This window comes from Thunnus albacares, chromosome 21, assembly GCF_914725855.1.
Source record: "Thunnus albacares chromosome 21, fThuAlb1.1, whole genome shotgun sequence".
Classification (NCBI taxonomy): Eukaryota; Metazoa; Chordata; class Actinopteri; order Scombriformes; family Scombridae; genus Thunnus; species Thunnus albacares.
Genome location: NC_058126.1, coordinates 23,405,947 through 23,426,224, shown reverse-complemented (window position 1 = coordinate 23,426,224; position 20,278 = coordinate 23,405,947). Strand labels below are relative to the sequence as shown.

Sequence of the window (20,278 nt, the reverse complement as noted above, 5' to 3'; positions counted from 1 at the left end):
GGCTTAATCTGCATTGTGTGAACTCATTTGGCAAGGGCTTGAATGTAACAGACGTTCATTTATATGCGTCTCAAGTACCACTTACTCTGCCAGTGGAATTACCCTGGCCTGAGCTGCTGTGTAGAGGGATTCTATCAACCTCGGCCTCGCTGCTTTTTCATCCTCATTATGTGGCAAGTGTCCTAAGAAGTATCCCACACTCAAGCTTTAAAATCTGAAGTGATGGAAAAACATCTCCATCACTTCACTCTTCACCTATTGTAGTGGAGTTAACTGCGCTGTAGTGAGTCACTGCATGTTTCTGTTAGATACTGAATCTTGTGGGGATGTTACCAAGGATTTTTTTCATTATTGGACAACTTTTTATCTGTTTGATGCACAAGTTTAAATGCATTCACCTGATTTCTGTCTCTCTTCATACAATTCTCTTGACTCTTCACACAACTATTATATAGAAAGTGTGGTTTGCAGAGCACAAAGGCAAGCACCAAGTGCAAATTTCAAAGAGAACTCTTTCTGTGTGGTGCCAGTTGATTTAGCAGGTGTGAATACGCAGAGGTACAAAACTTTGAAGTTGCATGTAAAAAGACACACTGGGTTGTGTAACTGGTGTTTGCCACAAAATAGAAGCAGAGAAATTAAAAAATGCAGTGGTGATGTATAGTAGGACTGTGTGAATGAAACGTAGGAAAATCTATGGAAGCATAACAGCTGTCTGACTTTCTTACTGTGTCATTCTCACACTCATACTCATATCTCATCCCACATCTTCCTCAATGAAAGTATGATTTTTTCTTTTTTTAATTTTTCAACGTGGTGATGGAAAGTTTATTATATTAACACAAATCTCACGTCAGGCCATATTCACTGAGTCATCGACTTCACCTGTGATGACATCACTGCAAGGTTGCATTTGGTGTACGTGTATGAAAATCTAAGGCCTGATGTAAATGAAATGGAACATATGGAGCAGTAAACAGACTTTGTTGATTTATTTCCATTTTTGTGTATCAGCACTAAATGACTTCAGGTTTAAACTGTTTGATGTACTGAACTGAGTTGTTACCTCATTTTCTTGCCAGACATCAGAGTGTGATTTTGTTGATGTTTTGTTGAAAGAAAAGTTTTAAGAAGACAACACCTTCTGGTTCATGCATAATCACACATTGTCAAAGCTGGGCTCTTTGTTTCCTACAGTGTCTGGAGAAAAACTTTAATTTGCAGATCAGTTTCACAATTCAGTGATAAATCAATAGTGTTGAAAGAGAACAGGTTTAAAGATACAGAAAAATGCCTGTAGTATTTCCAAGAGTCTAAAGTGACTTCTTCAAATTGCCTGTATTGTCTGACCAACAATCCAAAACTCAAATATTTACAATTATAATAACATTTACAACTATGTTAAGCATAGAAAAACAGCAAATCATCACATTGGTGAAGCTTGAACCAGATAAGGTTTAAGTGATTTGTTGATGATCAGAATTATTGCTGATTTATGATCTGTTGATTCATTGTTTCACTGGTTTGTTACTAGTGTTTTGCACACGGCTTTGTGTGATGTCAGGCAGACATGTGTTATTTTCATGCTCCACCGCAGTCAACTGCAAGTCAACTTCCCCATGGAAACAATTAAAATATGAAACAAAAACTAAACCACCTCTGCCTCTCTTTCTTCCTCTTATTCCCCATCTTCCACCTCCCTGACTCCCTCGTCCTCCTCCCCCTTTGTACCTCTCTGTTTGTTATCTGCTGTTTATTCCGTGAGATAAAGACACCGGCATACATGGCAGACACCATGTTGGCGCAGCGACGATATTTCTCTGCTGTGCTCTTTATGACCTGCAACTTCTCTGCAGCATGTAAGAGGGTTGGTTCTGCCTTTCCTCCCATCTTTCTTCACCTCCCTCCCTCCCTCCCTCCATCATGACATACCTCCTCTCCGCTGCGGTAGATGAGCAGGTCAAAGGGAATGGCAGCCACCATGTCAATGAGGAACCAGCCTTTGAAGTAGTGGACGGCGATACGCATTGGGTGGCTCACCACCTCATCGTTAGTGTTCACATATGTTGTCCTGAGAGGAAGAGTGCAGATAATAAAATAAAAGTTGTTTCTCTAATACTTTGACTACTTTGTATCACTTAACTGCAACTACCATTATTTCTACTAATGCTATTACTGCTGTTTCTTCTTTTACAACCAGCTCTGATAACATGACATAACATTAATGAGTACAGAGCACCGGATTTGGGAATTAGACTTGTAGCATTTTTGTATTTACTAAGACTAATTTGACCACAGATACTGCTGCAGCTGTTTGTACATCAACAAATGGCTCCGCTAGAGTTGTGAATACTGATACTGTCTGTTCATCTGTCTCAGTTCACACCTGAAGTTGATGAGGATGTCGATAATGAACATAATATCCACGATGAGGTCCACCACGTTGAGAGGAGAGCAGTAACCACAACTCTGCATGCCTGCCTCTTCCTGAGAGGAGAGGAGAGGAGAGGAGAGGAGAGGAGAGGAGAGGAGAGGAGAGGATGGGAGGAGAAGAGAGGCATGAAGTGAAAAGGAGGATATAGAAGAGAGTAGAGAAAAAAAGACAGGAATAGAGAATTATAATCTAATGCTCTATAAATAGAACAGTTCTGTGTGACTCGCTCCTTCAAATGGATTTGCATACAGTATGTGTGTACAGTAGACAAAACCTGAAAAAGTGGCACAAAAGCAGCTTTCAGTAGGATTCAGGTGAAGAGAGAAAGAGAAGCTTCATCACATAAATCGACAGTAAAGAAAAGCTAGAACAGACTCGCTGTTTAATTGTTCTAAGCAACGCTATCTACGTTTATTTAGTCTGACTTTTCAGTGCCATGTTCATCTTCTCTGTGTGATGTTGCCTTATTTATCACCATCTGCCAGAAGACATTCTGTCACTCAAAGGGCATCCTCACAGAACAGCGGAGCCTCACTGTTTCCTGCTCTACTCTGTTCATTTACTGTGGAAAGCAGAGTTGATTTATAAAGATACTCCTGATTTAATATTTCCTGTAGCTGATAATATGATTGAAAGTATGTAAATTGTGTGGCCATTACTGTAAAACCAATGTAGATACAGAAGAGGACAGTTGTGTATAGCGTGTGTATCTGTTCTAAATGTTTCTAACCTTAGTCCAGCCCACCTGGTCATTTAGGAGGAAGGCGGCTGAGTAGGGTGTCAGGATGGCGGTGTAGATGACCAGCAGCAGGATGAGCCAGTCCCATACCGCCTTGAAGGGGCTGTAGTGCAACACTGTCCACTTGTGGATGCGAGGAGCCTGGAGCTTGTACTCTGGCAACACATCTGCACCCAGAGACAGCACCTGAGTAGAGGAAGAGGGGGGCAGAGAGGCAATCAGGCGTTGAATAATAGGAGACAGAGAAGGAGGGATGAGAGTAAAGGAAGAGGGGAGAAGGATTGGGAGAAAGAAAAAAAAACAGGGTGATTAAGGGTTTTGAGAAAGCCAGGAGGAGAAATGTGATGAAAAAAATAATAGAAAAGGTGGAAGAGAGAAGATAGGAGCTGGATCACCATGAGAGTGTGTACATAAAGCTGTAGCGTGATGGAAAATGAGTCGACAAACATGCAAACCACACGTACACACACACACACACACACACGAGTGTTTTGCAATTACAGCAATAGAGCCAGTGTCCACTGAAGATGACGAGAGCTATTCTGAAGGTGCTGACCCTCTTAAGGTAACCCTCCCAGCGTGATCCCCCCACTCACACACACACTTCAAGATATACAAATACACAACAATGCATAGATGTATGCATATAAACTCACACAGCAGGCTCACACACACACACATGCACACACCATGATTCCAGTCACATCTTGCTTCTCTGACACCAGGGCTTTGACTCAAAAGTGACTGCTTATAAGCAAACATAGACATGCACACACACACACACATCCTTTTCCTCTGTCTCCCCCCCCCCTCACACACACACACAAGTGCATTAAAACACAAACACACACCGGGAATGAAACATCGGGTATTATGGTGCATTTTCTAAGTAGCTTAACTTGCAGTAATGTATTCTAGTGTCTGCTCTGCACTCGGCCCGGGTGAGAGCAGGAATGAATCAGTATAAAGAGGCATTAGCACAGCCTGCCTTGTGTCTCAGGCTAATAGAATCACACAGTGAACTGCAAAGGCTCGGCTGCCGCGTTGAAAGAGAGGACAGAAAGAAATACCGAGCAGCAGAGTGCAAGTGACAAATCCACAAGTGAGTTTTGACTGACTCTCAAGCACTATGTCCTGTACTCACACAGACAGCATGCAGTGTGGATGTATTCACCAACAAACAATGGAGAATGCAGAAATTAAACACAACTAAGGTGGCTTGCAAATATTGTTGCTGCCATGAGGTCTTCCTCATGTCCAATACAATATAATGCACCACTGGTGACTATGGACTAGAGGTGAATCACTACCTCTCTGACAGCTTTACAGTGATAGTACACCATTTACAATGCACTTAAAAAGCATCTTTATTGTGTTATTTCTGCTCTCCTACACATTGGATTTAAAATCAAATAGTGAGTATAAAGGTTTAAATTACTGACTTCAAGTGTTTATATGCACATCAGGTGAATTGTGTAGATATTATAGCCATTTTTATGCATAACCTCACAGTTTTATGGGAGAAGAAACAAAAGGAATCAATAAGCTACAACAAAGAGACATCAGCAGGCTCTTTGTGTTTGCTGGTAAATTTTGGGCTACACTGTTATCCAATGTGTAAATATCAACTTTCAAGCTGACTTCTAAATCTAACCTACTTGAGTGCAGACATTGCTCATATTGTATAGGTTTGTACTGCATGTTGTGTTGTCCAACCTCTATATATACTGCTTGCCAACTCTGAGTCACTCTGCAAGACAAATGTCAATTGTGCAACTGTCTATCTACATCTGTCCTCCACTTTCAAAAAGCTCTTCTAGATGTTTCACAGTGCATCTACACTGTTCTAGAACAAACAATGGCTGTTAGCTCTGAGCAAAGATTCAGCACCGGTGCAGCAGTGCCACTTTTTCCACCAGACACATTTGCATGCAGGTAGAGTTGACCTATGAGGCAGTGACTAGTACAGCAGACTGACTGACTTCCAACACAATCTCCAGAGAGTGGAGTGTGTGTGTGCGTCTGTGTGTGTGTGTGTGTCAGAGGATATAAAGGACAGAAAGAGTACAAGATAAATCAATAAAAGAAAGTGCAGTTTTTGATTGAGATATTATTCGGAGTCCTTTATTCCCTGATGTCACACTCATGATTCTTCCCTCACTTCTGTGCTTTTTCCTCGATTTATTCTATTTAGCTTTCATCACTCTTCGCTCTGCTTTCTCTTGTTCTTGTTTCTTCCCGCCCTCCCCTTGACCTGCAAAATCATTCTTCTGTTCCAATTTCATCTCTTCCTGCCTCCGTGGGTCTGTCCTCTGTCCGGCGATGCTCGCTCCCCACCTTCCCCTCTCTTCTTCCACATAGCCAGCAGGCCAGTCACTTCTCATTCATCCCGTTACCTATCACCATTCATCCTGCCTCCCGTCTCGCTCTCCTTTCTTCTCCCGCAACGATAGGCCGCTTTTTCATTCCCTCTCCTCCTCTTATTCACTTCTCCATCTTCCTCTCTTTAACTCTCAGTCACCTTTCCTCCCCTCACGCTTTTATTATTTTCTTCCCTCCCTCGCACTTTCATTATCACTCTTCCTCTATTCCACCTACTGCGGCCCGGTGATTAAACCATCCATAAAACATCTGGTATGTGAGGATCTGATATCCCTCATTCTCTCAGTGTTTCCTTGGGAGTTGCTCTTATAGAAACCGAAATTTGGCAAAAACACATTTGCTTGATATATTAAAGATAAGCGAGAAATATTTCAGTGTTTATCCTCTCTGTGATTGAGCCAGCTGTTTCATATTTAAGCAGGTCTTCATAAGTCTGGCTCCCTTCAAAGACTTTATTTTCAACTTTTCATGTATTTCTTCATGCAAGCAAAATTATACATGGAATACTTTGGCTTTTATTTGCAGTTGGATGAAACGTCAAATCAAACTTTAATTATCAGCTGTTTTTAGTGTGATCTCTTTAAGTTCTCTCTTGATCCAAACAGTCTTCATTTCTTCTGTGGAGAATACAGTAATTAACTAACAAAGCACATGACATACAGAACATATGAGAACTCTATACATGTTAACCCGAGTCATTCTACTTTACTGACTGACTTTCCTCTTCACTACCACAGTGCAGTGGTAAAAAGACATCAGATGCGGTTTGTTGTACGTTAAATTGCCTTTAAAATGCCGAACTTTCCAACAGCTGTCAAAATGAAAGGGAAAAAGATAAAAAGCTTTTATTTTGTGGTAAAGTTATTCTATCAATGCTTAAGTGAATTCCTTGACCTGACTACACTGCAGCATAACGCAGCTGATCCTCCGAGGGCAGGAAAATAGGTGTGTGCATGTGTGTATTGGCGAGAGTGTGTTTATATGTGTCCACTTTTTATACACACAGCCAGACAACCACCTCCTCCCACTTCTTCCTTTCTTCTTCTTCTCTTTTTATCATGAGTAACACAACCGACCGAATCCTCCAACAACCTCAAGCTAGTTTTCTGCAATCTATCGAAATGACTTCAAAGTATTCAGCATCTGAACGTCGGACTATTCAACAGAGTTTGCTTATGTTGGTTTGGTGTAAAGTTTTTCAGAGTTTCTTGGGGTCTTCATGCATCAGTAGTCCTCAGTAAACTAAATATCTGAGGGGCTGATCGGTGTTAGCAGCTGTGGGAACTTTCCAGAGCTTCTGTAAGCTGCCTATGAACTGCAGGCAGGAACCCCCGTCAGCTGTGTTTACCCCAAATCTGTTTATCGTGTTTTTACTTCAACAGACACAGTCTCAAGAATAAGACCGAGGATGTAAGAAAAAGGCATAAACACATGGTGTCTATCACAGTTATCGAGATGTTGTGATGAAAAACGTGACAGGGAGAGACATAAAAGCGTCTTTACGAGCATCGTCTTCTGTGACGCTGTTGGAAACTGTTGCATCGTCACCGCCTGCCTTTGATTACTGAGCGGTTTTATGATTTTAATGATTTAGTTTTGTTGATGTGTGAACTTGGCATTTCCTGTCATGCTGGTTTCACACTGCCAGAAACTCTCTGTTGAATCAGGTTCTGTGCTTTGTTGTTTTCTGATCAAAGGATCACCTGCAGTGGCCCATCGGGGACAGCTGCTACACTCTCACATAAATATTGTCTATGTTGTGAACAGATGTCTAAAAAAGTGAACAGATTAAAGGGAAACTTCAGGATTTTTCATGCTGGACCCTATTTTCTTATAATATACAATTATGGGTGTGCCCAAATACAAATACATTATTCGGCAAAGCACAAATAATGTTTTTTTTTACAAATATTTGTTTCATACAAATATTTAAAAAAATATTTGTTAGTTCCAGTTCAAGACCCAGTGTGGGGACCTCCTTCATAAGGTAGCTTATTTATAAACACTTATTGTAACACTTAAGCGTAATAAAAACAAAAACAGGATTTTTAAGCCTCTTTCCACTTTTATTCAAATACAAATACAAATATTGTTGCTGCCTCAACAAATACAGATACAAATACAAATACTGGGCTTTCTGCACATCCCTGTATACAATTAACAAGCACTTTTACTGGATGCACATTGACAGGGCACTGTTGCCCCAAAGGATTGCCTGTTTCGCAGCTGCTGGCTGAAGTGTTCTCGCTCAATACTGGACCAATTTCAAAAGCTGTTGTGACCCATTAGTCACTTAGACACAAAATGATGGGAAAATAGGGTCCAGGTTGAAAAAGTTTCCCTTTAAACGATTAAGTGTTCTCTACTGTCTGCAGCCTTTCAATGGCAACATATCCCAAATAATGATCATTATTATAAGTATTACAAACAGATTTGTATTAAGACATGCACACATAAACAGACATCTGTGTGGGCGCTCACACAATCACACCCCTACAGTTCAGTCAAGTACCCCTCTCAGCTGTGTGTCGCCTCCTGGAGTATCTTGTGGGTTATTTTTAGCCATCTGTGTGAAACTAAAAAAACATCGCCATGAGGACTGTTGAAAGTGCAGATGTCGAGACACATTTCAGCGCAGATAGAGCGGAGTTGTGTTTGAGGACAGTGCCGGAGGGGGAGGACTCGGGGCGACGGGGGGTCCGGCTGTGCTATCAAGATGATGTTTTTCTCACTTCACCCCACAACACGCTGTTTCTCCCTGTCTTCGGTTTACAGAGTGGAATCCCCGGTCCAGCATCAGCGAATGTTGCACATCGTCTTAGCTTGGGTTTGACATTTATCCCTGAAACTGATGGGATTTGCCTGGACTGCATCTGACACGCTGGGGTTAGGTCAGGTTGACTGTGCAGAATTTTCTCCTTTAACTGCTTGATTTAAAAGTTTTTGAAAATAAATTAAATTAGACATCCAACTAGAGTATTGATCAAAGTATCGGTTGGTATAGTACAGCCTCACAAAAAAAGCTACATAAAGATATAATTGGATTTTTTTTTTCCTTCAAGAGTCAAATTTAAATACGGGACTAAGCTGAGGCTGTTCATTAGACCGATGCAGTGTCAAATCTGCTTTATATGACACTGCATGGTTTAGACTGGGAGGAGAGCAGATAAGAGGACAAGAGGAAATGACTTGTAACAAGTGATAAATCAAATTTAAACCAAAAATGTCAGACACATGGTATGCACCTGCATGCTAAACCATCACTAGTGTCATATTCTCTTTATTTTCTGCAATGTCACTTCTCAACAAAATGACAGGATAGTAGAAGACTAATATAACAAGTTTAAATGTCTACTCTTATTAATTTTTTTGCTTTAATGAGAAAGCAAGAATAATGAGAAGGACAAGAGGATAAATTTGGTCCCAAAGGCGGGCAAAGAGTACGTAGGCGCCAAAGATTTCTTAAGATTAATGAAGCTAAAATGGCCGGAGAGTAAATACTACACGGAAGGAAATTAAAAGAAAGATGGTGAGATGGATTACTTTTTGATAAGATTTTCTCCTTAAAGTTTTCTCTGTGTAGCTGATAAGAAAAGATAAAGTAAAGAATTTGTTTAAGAGAAAAGGAGCCGCTGTTACAAAGCAGCAGAAAGCAAGACAAGGTTACGGTATTGACTGAACCCGAAGTTGAGGACTCTGAAGATGATGACTCACCTTTTTTACAGGCAACAAAGTTTAAATAGTAATAATAAAAAGGGTGACGACTGAGCAGCCAAAGACGTTTCCATCATTAATCTTCAATCAAATCTTCTGTCCGTGCAGAAAACTGAGCCAAAGGCAGAGAAGATCTTTGAAAGCAAAGTGAAGTTGGAAAGTCAAAGTGCAGTCAAACAACCTTCTTTCTGTGTCTTTTGCACTTAAAACAAACAGTTTGTTATCTCTTGAGAGGCAATTTGCAACAAAAGTGAAGGTGTCACTTTGTGAAATCTACCAAAAAAAAAGGTAGAGATACTGTACTGTACATCTCACAACTTACTGGTGCAAGTTCCTTCGAGCGTGGAGAACTTTGCTTTGGTACCAGACAGAATCTGAGAATGTCTTCGTCAACTTTCTTTAGAACTGGACGACCCAACAACCCCTTTCACTTCAGCTCTCTGTAGTCACACTGTAGCTTTTATTAAACTTGACACCCCGCCTGTTGAAAACTTTGTGTGGGTCTCAGAGGGGAGCAGACAAAAAAAAAATGTGCATGGCATGAGGTTAACGGCAGCTGAAGGCAGTCAGGCAGCACGGACCATCCATCTGCTTAGTAGGGGTGTTGGTGGTTTTGGGAGGCTTCCATTTCTCACATAGTGTGAGATTCATTTGGCAGGGATGCTTGTGTAGATGGGTGTAAACTTGAAAAAAAAAAACAATTACAGTCCAAGCATGCCGACAAATGGATACAGAAACTAAAAGAAAAAAACCTCCTGTGAGCTCAGTTATAGTGTTATTTTTAGCCAGACATTAATTACAATCTTCTCAATTGGCTCTTTGTTTCAATTTAGAGTGAAGGACCAAGGACATTTTCAATCAACTGTATTCCAAAGGCTCAAAGCATCATGGGAGTGTGTGTCATATGAAAAGCTCCCCTCACTTCCTGTGGTGTTGTATCAGTCACAGGGAAGTTGGTCTAGTTAAAAAGTGTTAGATGTTTGGAGTTTTGAAGCACAGTGTCCATTTTCATCCCTGAATGTGTGAAACCTCATACACACACATGTGCAGACACACTGACAAAAACTCTTTCATATGGCATGGCAACATGGACACAAAGACTTCACTCAAACGGTCAAAGGGAGGACAGATGGTTGGAAAGAGGGGAGAAGGACGCTACTTATCCCCCACCTACAGTGCTGTCCATTCATTCCTTCCAAGGAGATTTAACAACAATTCAAATCTTACGCCTGGCCTCAGGTGACTCCAACGTCTCTAACGACTGATGTCACAACAGCCAGGAACGTTAACGAACCAAGTATCAATGACCTTGGTAATGACCCTACAGAGGTTAATACCTGGGACTCCCCATCAGTCAGTTAGAACTGAAGAAACCCCTTAGACTAGAGGCGAAACATCTTCAAGTATCTACAACCAAGAAGTCCAGCCATGACCGCATAACCATGACCTGGATGACTGAGAATCTTCATAGACATTTCATTCAAATGCTGCATGGTCATCTGGATGTTTTCAATAGGAGCTGAGTGGTTACCAACTGCCCTTTTTTTATTCTATGTCACTATGAAATACAACACATAAATGCACATACCAATCCCTTGCATCTAAAGCCTTGATGCATCAATGGAGGAGTTAAATTAGTAGCCTCTTATCAGCCCCTCCTCTCTTTGTTTGTTGGAAAATCAAAGTGACTTCTCATTAGGCAGACTCTTGGAGTGCACAGCATGGATACACACTTTGGCTCTGTGTGTTTTTCTGTGTGAGGGGGAGTGTTTGCACTTTACATGTCTGTGGAAGCATATGCATACTGATGTATATGTATAAATACTGTACTATATATCATATGTTTTCACAGTATATGTGTTGGGTATGTGAATGTATGTTTGTTGGTAAGTGTTTTTGCATGTTGGTGACAAAACCAGTGGTTGAGCTCCAAGATAAAGCTTTCAAAGCTCCATATAGCAAATTTTTTATGTGAAAGTGTTGTTAGTACTGCTGATCCAACTGAGAGTCAACACACCCTGGTCTTTCAGTTCTTTCAATTCGTATCAATACTGCTTTTCGGATAAATGCAAAAGAAGTGGAAGAATGAATGCATCTTTTTAAGGTTTCTGGAAAATTTACCTTAAACCTGCAATGACAGATTTATTGGCCACTTGGGGGCAGCAACAAGCTATTAAAACAAGATTCAGATATCATCATCTTAATAGTTGATATGATGAACTGATGAGCAAGCAGTTGCTTATTAACACATCCAGCAGTTGTGGAGAAACATTATCATTCATTTGGAGCCACCTGTCCACCTGGTGAATATTCACTCTCTTTTAGTTCTGTTTTTGATCTCTACCAACTCCTGAGGGAAATTTCTGGCTCTTCAGCTGCTAAACGCTCCACTATGTTCACCAGATTGTCACTATCTGTGTCTGTTGGCTGTAGTGTACAGTGGCTTTTTAAAGCTTTTGCTCTGAAAACAGATGCCTGCTAAAACCGAAAAACAAAGCTATGAGAGCACTGAGAGTCAACCAATGAGAGCTGAGGGTAGCTGCAGAATTTGATGATGATTCCCTGTAGGTTCATCACTGACTGTGTTCACATGGACTTGAGTATCATCAGTATGAGGTTTATTCTGGTTTTGATCATATTTGGGATGTGGCGTTTACATGGAACACAGAGAAATCTGGTTATTCAAACACAAACCGGCTGTGTAACTGTTAACCTTAAATTAATTTGACTGCGGCTATTGAAAATGAGACAACTTTGGCTTATAGCGGGTGACAGGGAATATTAAACATGTCCTCTACTTTGGTGTCAGGCTGTCACTGCCACTGCGTAGGAAGGGTCCTGTAGCCTGTATACTACAGACTTGAAAAGGTCAGCATTCTGATGCTTTCTCCCATCTAAACTGCCAAGCATATTAATTCTTTCATCACCAAAAGACAAAACTCTGTATCCTCATCGCTCCAGAAGTGAGACACTGTTTGTTTCTGTTACATCACTTGGCTGAAGCTGTGCCTGTGAAGCTAGGCAATCAGAAACTGGGATAAGATGTATACATGCAACAGTACTCCAGCTAGCATAATCTGGTTTATAAAAACCGGGATAAGGACTTATCCAGGTTTCTGAAATTGGGATATGATGTTTACATGTGCAAACACAAAAACGGGTTACCTCAATAAAAGTATAAATTACAGCCACTTTAGATATTTTGAGCTGAGACTCTCACAACCCTAAGGGCAACAATATAAAATAAAAGCTTATTTCACAGATATAGAGAAATATACTGCAGTGTAGAACTGCATTTTTCTTCTTCCAATTCTATTGTTCAGGTGCAGGTAACACTACAATGGATAGTTCAATACTTTATTAATGAACTGTCATACTATTGTGTGCTTGGAAGTGTTGGAATGTGTGTGAGAGAGAGAGAGAGGAGAGAGAGAGAATGTGTGTGTAGGTGTTCATGGTTGTTGATGCACAGTATGTGTATGTGTGTGTGTAGCTCTGCCCCAGGGTAAAGTGTGAAGTTGCACCACTACTTTGACATAATATAGATTTGTTTTAGAGAATGAAGCAAAAAGATGGAGGGTATAGGAGAGGCAGAGAGAGCTGAGAGAGAGAGAGAGAGAGAGAGAAAAAAAACCCATCTAGAGCAAACAGCACTGCTCATTCATGCCCACACTCAGTATTAGAAAGAGCCTGGCCTGGCAAGCACAACCTTCAAACAACAGAGAAAGAAGCACATAAAAATTTCAGAGGTTTCAATTTCCACTGTAAACAGAGCGGCCTGTGAACCACCAGCACTCAAGAGCATGCGGCTGTTATTTCAGGAGCAATAACTCATATGTGTTTGATATCCATTTAATAATGCAATATCAAATCATGTCTGTTTGGTAAAGGTGTATATGTGCACATAGCTCCTACTGGGAGACTGACTCTATATATTGAACAACTGCACACAAACAAGACCTCCTTTATACCGGGAATTAGCTGAAATTTTATTTGGATCGAATAAAAAAAAGACATAAAATCTCTGTTAAAATGCACTTATAATCCAACTCACCATCGGGTGCAAATACATGACATCACTGGTGTATAAATAGAAACTAAATGAAATCACTAGAAGAAATTTACCCGTAAAAAGCATGTAAATCAGACAGGAGGCAGAGCATAACATGCCTGTCAGAGAGGATTGTTAGGATGCAGGAGCAGGATGGAAGACAGGTGTTCACTGTCACTTTCAAAGGATGGAAATATCACAACAGAGAATGATGCACATGTCTGTATCCTGACATGACATATGAGATGAGAGCTTCACTTCCTGGGTGTTTACCACAAATGCACTGATTCATTTAATACAGGGAGTAAAGAGGAAGAAACATACATAGAGACAAATATATACATGTGAAGCACACACACACACACACACACACACACACACACACACACACACATTTAAACAGACTTTCATTCCCTCTCATCACCCTGAATTCGAGCCGGTCAGCTAACTGGATAAATCTCATCCTAACCTTTTCTCGGCCTTGTTCTTACACTTGCATGTCAAATAAACAACTGGAGGACTTTTCCTCTTATAGCACACACACACACACACACACACACACACACACGTGCGCACACACATGCAGCTTTGCCGGAACACTCACGCACACACGAGGACATAAGGTTTTGACATTGGCCAGCGGCTTTATCTTTCACCAAAAGACTAGCGTGATTTTATTAGATAGCATCGGCTGATAAGTTCACAGTCAGTGGACAAACTGGGCTTTTCAGAGAGAACAGTTACTGCTGTCTGCATGATGTAGAGGAGCAAGAATACTGGATTCTTGTAATAAAAAATAAATGAACAAATGTACAAAGACCTGCCAGAACGTGGATACAACACTACTCTGGTCTATCCTTGAAATCAATAGAAAGACTCTCAACATCTTTTCAAACGAATGGTTGCTGGTTTCAGGGTAAAAAACACATTGTGAGCCAGCAATAAGAGAAGTAAAGTCACTACCACATTATCATAATCTTAAGGCTTTAAAAAATATATTCTACAACATTTTCAACAATGGTGTGTGTATACATGGAAATACCAAGGTGACTCTTCTCTGAAGCATCAGGGCAGCTGTGTTGCATTTACATTTTCATGTTACCAGATGAAATACCAAATAAACAAAAATTCTGTTTAAAGGAAATAATCATTATCTCAGAGGAGAAAAGTAGTTTTGGATTTTTCTTATCCCTGTTTTGCCACAAAGCTGCTCCATTTTTGCCTGCGAGGGCACCTCTTGATTTGGTTTCTAAATCCTATAAGCCAAAGCAGCACCCAGCAGCAGACTTTTTTTTTTTTCCTTTTAGATATAAAAGAGACTTAGACTTAAGTCCATTTGTCCCTCAGACTGTCATCAGATGGCCAGAAGCAGGGGTCATTGGATTTCACATCAGAAATGTACTTACTGTAGTTTGACACCTGTTGTGTAGCCTATAGTTGGAAAGTATTGAATATCTCTAACTGTTTGTTTTTGTCCAAAGTATTACAAGTTGTGTCCCTCCAACAGTTAGTGTAGTGTCATAGTTTGGTGTGTATATGAGTAGGATTGTGAATGTGTATGGGTATGTGTATGGGTATGCCTGCGCCTCTGTGTGTGTGTGTGTGTGTGTGTGTATCAGTTTGATATCTGCCTGTCGCCTCGATTGCCTTCCTGGCTGACCTTTTTCTCTCCAGCTCTGACAGTTCCCATTAAGACATAACAAAGGAGCATATTTCCTCAGCTCTGATCTCTCTCCCTACATCTCTCTCTCCTCTTTCTCCTCACTGCAGCCTTCTCCTCCAATATTCATCAGCACCATCAGCGCTTAGGGAGGTTGCCCCCCCCCCCCCCTCTCTCCGGCTATCTCTTCCTCTCCATCTCTCTCCATCTTTGTCCCCCGTATCTTCTCCAAAGATCTCAGCTCCTTCCATCTCCGTCTCTCTTCTTTTTTTTTTTTTACCCTTTCTGAGTCTTTGTCTTGATCTTTCTCTGCCTCCGTCTCTCTCTCTCTCACTCTCCTGTACAGGGGGGACTTGAAATATAAATACAGCAATGAAACACAAGCAATTGCTGTAGGGCTGCTGACATATGGTCCGCGCACACACATAAATGCACACGCGTTTAATCTACAGCGCAAGGAGACTTCTGAGTCTTCAGAGTCGACTCTCAGCTTAAGTTTTTAATCTCCTCTCTCTGTCTGAAGAAAACTGCTTTCATCTACTAGTATTCAAACTAGAGATAGAGTGCCCTTAAGTCCAGAAACTGCAGTTCAACAAGAACCCATCAGGGGATTTAATCTTTGTTGACGAGAGCAAACATCCTGAAAGACCCCCCTCCTCCTCCTCCTCGTCCTCATCCTCCTCGTCCTCATCCACCTCATCTCTTTTTGGGACACATTGTTACTGTATTATCCAGGTTTGCAGGAAAAAATAAAAAAATAAACATCTTACACATCACATACTGTTCACATTAGCTTGAAATACCCTACACTGATTGCAGAGCACACATCTTGCATTATTGATGGGAGTTAGTATAGAGCTATAGCTGCTGTTCATGCGGCTTTAAAGGGAGATGCATGTGATCAGAGGATGCCATCATGCATTAGATTCAAACTATGGAATCAGGGCACTTGAATAAAAGATGCTAGTGTGTGGAGCCACAGAGGGACATACACACACACACACACACACACACTCAGCGGAGGACTCATGGTATGTTCCATGTATGTGCAGAAAGCTTTGGAAAACACTGAATGCATTTATCTCTATGCATATTACATATACTGTACATGTACTCTGTCCTGTCAGAGTGTAGACATCTTGCTCGGCCGATGAGAGTAGATGTTACCAAAGTAAAAAAAAACTAAAGTCAGCAATGGTGTGTGATGCTGTTAGAGCTAATATGAATTTTATATGCAATACAGCCTGAATTAAACCCTTTTTACAGTAGATTATTCCATGATAATGCTCTATTTTGAAACCTATGAGGTGCATGCTGGGAAAATTACTATGACTTTGACCCCTTGTAGCGCCCTCCTTCCACAGTAAGGTTAAGAGTGGGCTGAAGATGGATAAAAAGATTGAGGCCAGTGCTTTCACTGTTGGATGGGCTCACTGTATGTCTACATAAGAGCTGCTTGACCTAGCAATCATCATGTACAATTCATTGTTGAACCAAGACTGTTTTGCATATGTGCATATGAGCACAAGTTCACTAGTCTGCAGTCAAAAGGATCATCTGTGCATGTTAGAGAGCAGCCACACGCACGCACGCACGACGACACACATGTAAATCTGTTCGTGAGTGTTTGCATAAAGGTCCGCTGTGGTCTCCAGGGTGGCTGAGAGAAGAGATCACCTGTGACATCATTCGTAGTACGCGCATAAATACAGAGGTGTAAAGTCACGCAACACACACACACACACACAACCCCACACACACAAGGCTGCTCACATGTCCCGTGGTTCCTCTGGGATCAGCGCATGAGTACAAAGCTCGTCTCTTTGTCTCACAGACCGTTGCTTCACTAAGCATCGTTCTAATTCGGAGATTATTATCCGAGTCACTGGCGTCTCAGAGACATTTGGCGCAGATCCACACGCACACTGATTCACACATTTCGCTAGCGTGCATAGCGCGGATGCATGAATGTACATTTACATGAATGAGCCTGGAAAATCATCTGAGAGACCAGATCCAAGAAACAGAGGGTTTGAAATTCTAACTTCAAGTCATCATCATCCAATTACCCCCTGTATCAGTCAAAATACTGATAGATGTCATCATGTGGCCTAAAAGTCCAGTTTTTGTTCTCTCGTTAAGCAAAGCTGCTGACATAATGACTTTAATACTTCTTAAGTACCTTCACAAATGTGGCCACAGCTTAATTCTTTGGCGTCTTTCCTCTTTCTTTCATCACATTCAGCTCCAGTCAAAGGTTTGGACACATCTACCTTCTTGAATAGGAGTGTGTCCAAATTTTTGACTGATGAAAAGTAGGAAACTTCTCTGATTTTAACCTTAATTTAATCTAATCAAAGTCAATGTATTCATGGCTCAGTTGGCTGAAGAGTAAAACGTGTTTATGTCCTTCATAGTATTGAAACTTGAACTGTACTTGAACATAACTGGAACTTCGGATCAGTAATGTATAGGCACATATATTGAAAAACATCTAATGATACTCAGCTGTACTATTGACTTGTAGATTCAACTCTTTTCAAGTTGCAGCATTACAAAATTTCAAACAGCATTACAAATGTTCACAAACTTAGTGAAGGCTGACCTCCTTCAACTTCATTTCAAAGAAATCTAACGTGCGTTCAAAGTGCAACATTACTCATATTCCCTTATTATTTCCTTCGGGCGGTTTGACTACATGTTGTTTATTCATGACACATAAACTGCACTTCTTAAGAGATATGGAAATAGATTTTAAAACCCGCTCGGATCTCGTGTGGCTCGTGAGCTTTACAAATTCATGAGATGATGTGTTTGGTTTGAACGTGGCGGAGGAAGACAGTGGGATGAGTCATTTTAGTGTCGGGGAAAACTGCTGCTAGTGTTGACAGTTTAGACAAGGCTGCTCTTTGAAATCAGCTGTAACTACAAGAGAGAACGTTTTTTTTATATTTGTTAAACACATATTGCTTAAACAATCTCATGTACTGTCTGTAACTATCTCATGTTAGATGACATAAAGCATGACAACAACCAACATCCCTCACTGCTGTATCTGCCTTTCTCACTTTTACCTTTGACATGAGGATCTGACAGCGATGTGACAAACAAAAGAAGCATTTCAATAAAGTATAAAATGACAAATTCATATTGGTAAAACATATATTTGGGAGGTGACATCAGATGGATTTACATAATAATGCATGGAGCTACTGTGGAGTGGTTGTGATGGCTCAGAAACCAAACTGGATCTTTGTTCTGTGTTTCTACCTGCCTGCAAACCTTCCCACCTACACCTTCTGTTCATCCCTTCTTCCTCTGTCCTTCTCTCACTCCCTCTTCTTCCTCTGTCCTTCTCTCACTCCCTCTTATTGTTTCCATCAACAGACCGACATGAAGCTGTTGTCGTGGTCAGTGATGCTGGTGAAGGTAGCTGCACCACAGTTTAGCCAGTCTCTGCAGAATATCAGATTCACTTACTTCAGGGAGGGGGGGGGGGGGATTTCGGGTAACATTCAAGTGATCTTGGTGGGAAAGTCTCATATTTGATAATCACAGCATCACAGCACACCTCCCCTCTCCCCACCATCCCCTTTCAGTCTCCTCTCACCAGAAAATGCAGCTCTCTCACAGTTGGGTGACAGAGACGGGGTGCATATTAAGTCTTCTCAGAAGGTTTCTTAATCCCAACCAAGCTGAGCCGAGCCAGGAAAACACGCAGAGGAGATATCACTGTGATTTTTTTTTTTTTTTTTTTTATCCTGAAGCTTTGCTCGTCATTATCAACACCTCCACTTCGGTGAAGGCTAAGCTCCTCGTGATGCACGCGCACGCACACACACACACACACACACACACACACACACAAGAGCAACATATCCCCAGACAAATTAAGACTTACAGGAAAGCTCCCACACATGAAACCATACTGATACCTACAAATTAAGCTAAATTAAGAATGTCTGCCCACCCAAATATAGTAGTTGCATTCAGCATCTGCGTTAGTCTACAAAAACATCTGTGATCTGAAAAGCTCAATGCTTCAAAATGTTTCTACTTAAAAAGAAGTGCAGCACTGGTTTAATAATGTAGGAAGAAGTGGACTTCTACAATGCCAGTACACACTCATCTCAGAGCTGGCAGGGAGAATAGTGTGCCTTTGCAAATTGCCTTCAGGCGTGTTGTACTGTACAACATGTGGGAGTCAGGAAACACCAGAGTTACACTAGCTCACCTTCTCTTGGCATCCCAGCATCTCTCCCTCCGTCGCCCCGCAACCTTCATCCTCCCTGCTTCAGGTGTCAGGCTTTGCTTTGCCACATTTGGGTATGACTATGACTGCATGGTGCTGAGACTCTTATATATTTGTCTGCAGGGCATCTCTACCCCTACAGCTATGAAGGGTCTATTTTAGTTTGGTCTGTTGTTACAGATCTGAATCTGGAGCTTCTGAAAGATGTTTGGTTAATTTGGAAATGACTCAAGTAAACATACATCAGGGTGTTTGGCACAGGTTGTCATTCTCTTGAGACATATTGTGGTCAGTGTGAGAGACTCTGCAGCTGCAGTGCTTTACCCACTAAAGTCATATCTTCTTGTTAAATACTTTTTCATTCGGTTAAATTCACATGACTGGCCTAAAAACAGCCGACTTCAGTAATGGATGCAGCCACTCTCAAAGCATTCAAAGGTGGAGATATTCATTCCTGTAGTATTTGAAGTTAAAGTTTTAGATTAAGGTAACTGTGAACAGTTGGAATCAGCTTCTCATTCATTCTGAAATACCCAGGAAATAGCTTTCCTCATGCAGTCAGTAGAGAGATCTCTGTGGACGCTTGCAAAGATTTTGAACAGTTTTCTTCTGAACAACATGAGTTTTCCAGGTTGTTCAGCTTTATACGGAATAAACGGAGCGGTGCCGGCTGTGACTGCGGCCGCTGTGATCCCAGTTTTGCTGTTATCTCCCTACATACAGAGTAAACAAACCCATACAAAAATCAACAATATGTTACAAAGGTGTCGGTAAGAAAATCATATATATGGGTTTTTCTGTAGGCTGATGTGAGTCAGTCTGAGGGCCTGTGAGTTAAAAATATGATTTTCTCCTCTAGTTAGCCATCATGACACATGTAATATTTTTCTATTGTAAAGTATGAAGCAAACCGCAGGGCTGCTCATTGAAACCGACACAGACTTTATGAATAGTGTTGCAGTAACAAAGGCTGATATTATGGAGGCAGTTTCTATTTAATAACTGCTGGCTCTACACAGAGGACGCTCATATATGGGCAAAGATAC

The 20,278-nt window shown here is 41.1% G+C and overlaps 1 protein-coding gene across 6 annotated transcripts in view; it reads right to left on the bottom strand.

Moving 5' to 3' along the window:
- Positions 1 to 20,278, bottom strand: part of kcnh2b (potassium voltage-gated channel, subfamily H (eag-related), member 2b) — a 245,252-nt gene that overhangs the window by 22,633 nt on the left and 202,341 nt on the right. For 4 of the 6 annotated variants that reach the window (XM_044339371.1, XM_044339376.1, XM_044339374.1 and 1 more), the window contains exons 7-9: positions 3,165 to 3,359; positions 2,387 to 2,487; positions 1,933 to 2,071 (exon numbers count right to left, since the gene is read on the bottom strand). In XM_044339371.1, the coding sequence (XP_044195306.1) occupies positions 1,933 to 2,071; positions 2,387 to 2,487; positions 3,165 to 3,359 (435 nt within the window). The remainder of the gene's footprint in view (positions 1 to 1,932; positions 2,072 to 2,386; positions 2,488 to 3,164; positions 3,360 to 20,278) is intronic. The other 2 variants (XM_044339372.1, XM_044339375.1) reach the window with 1 other exon arrangement.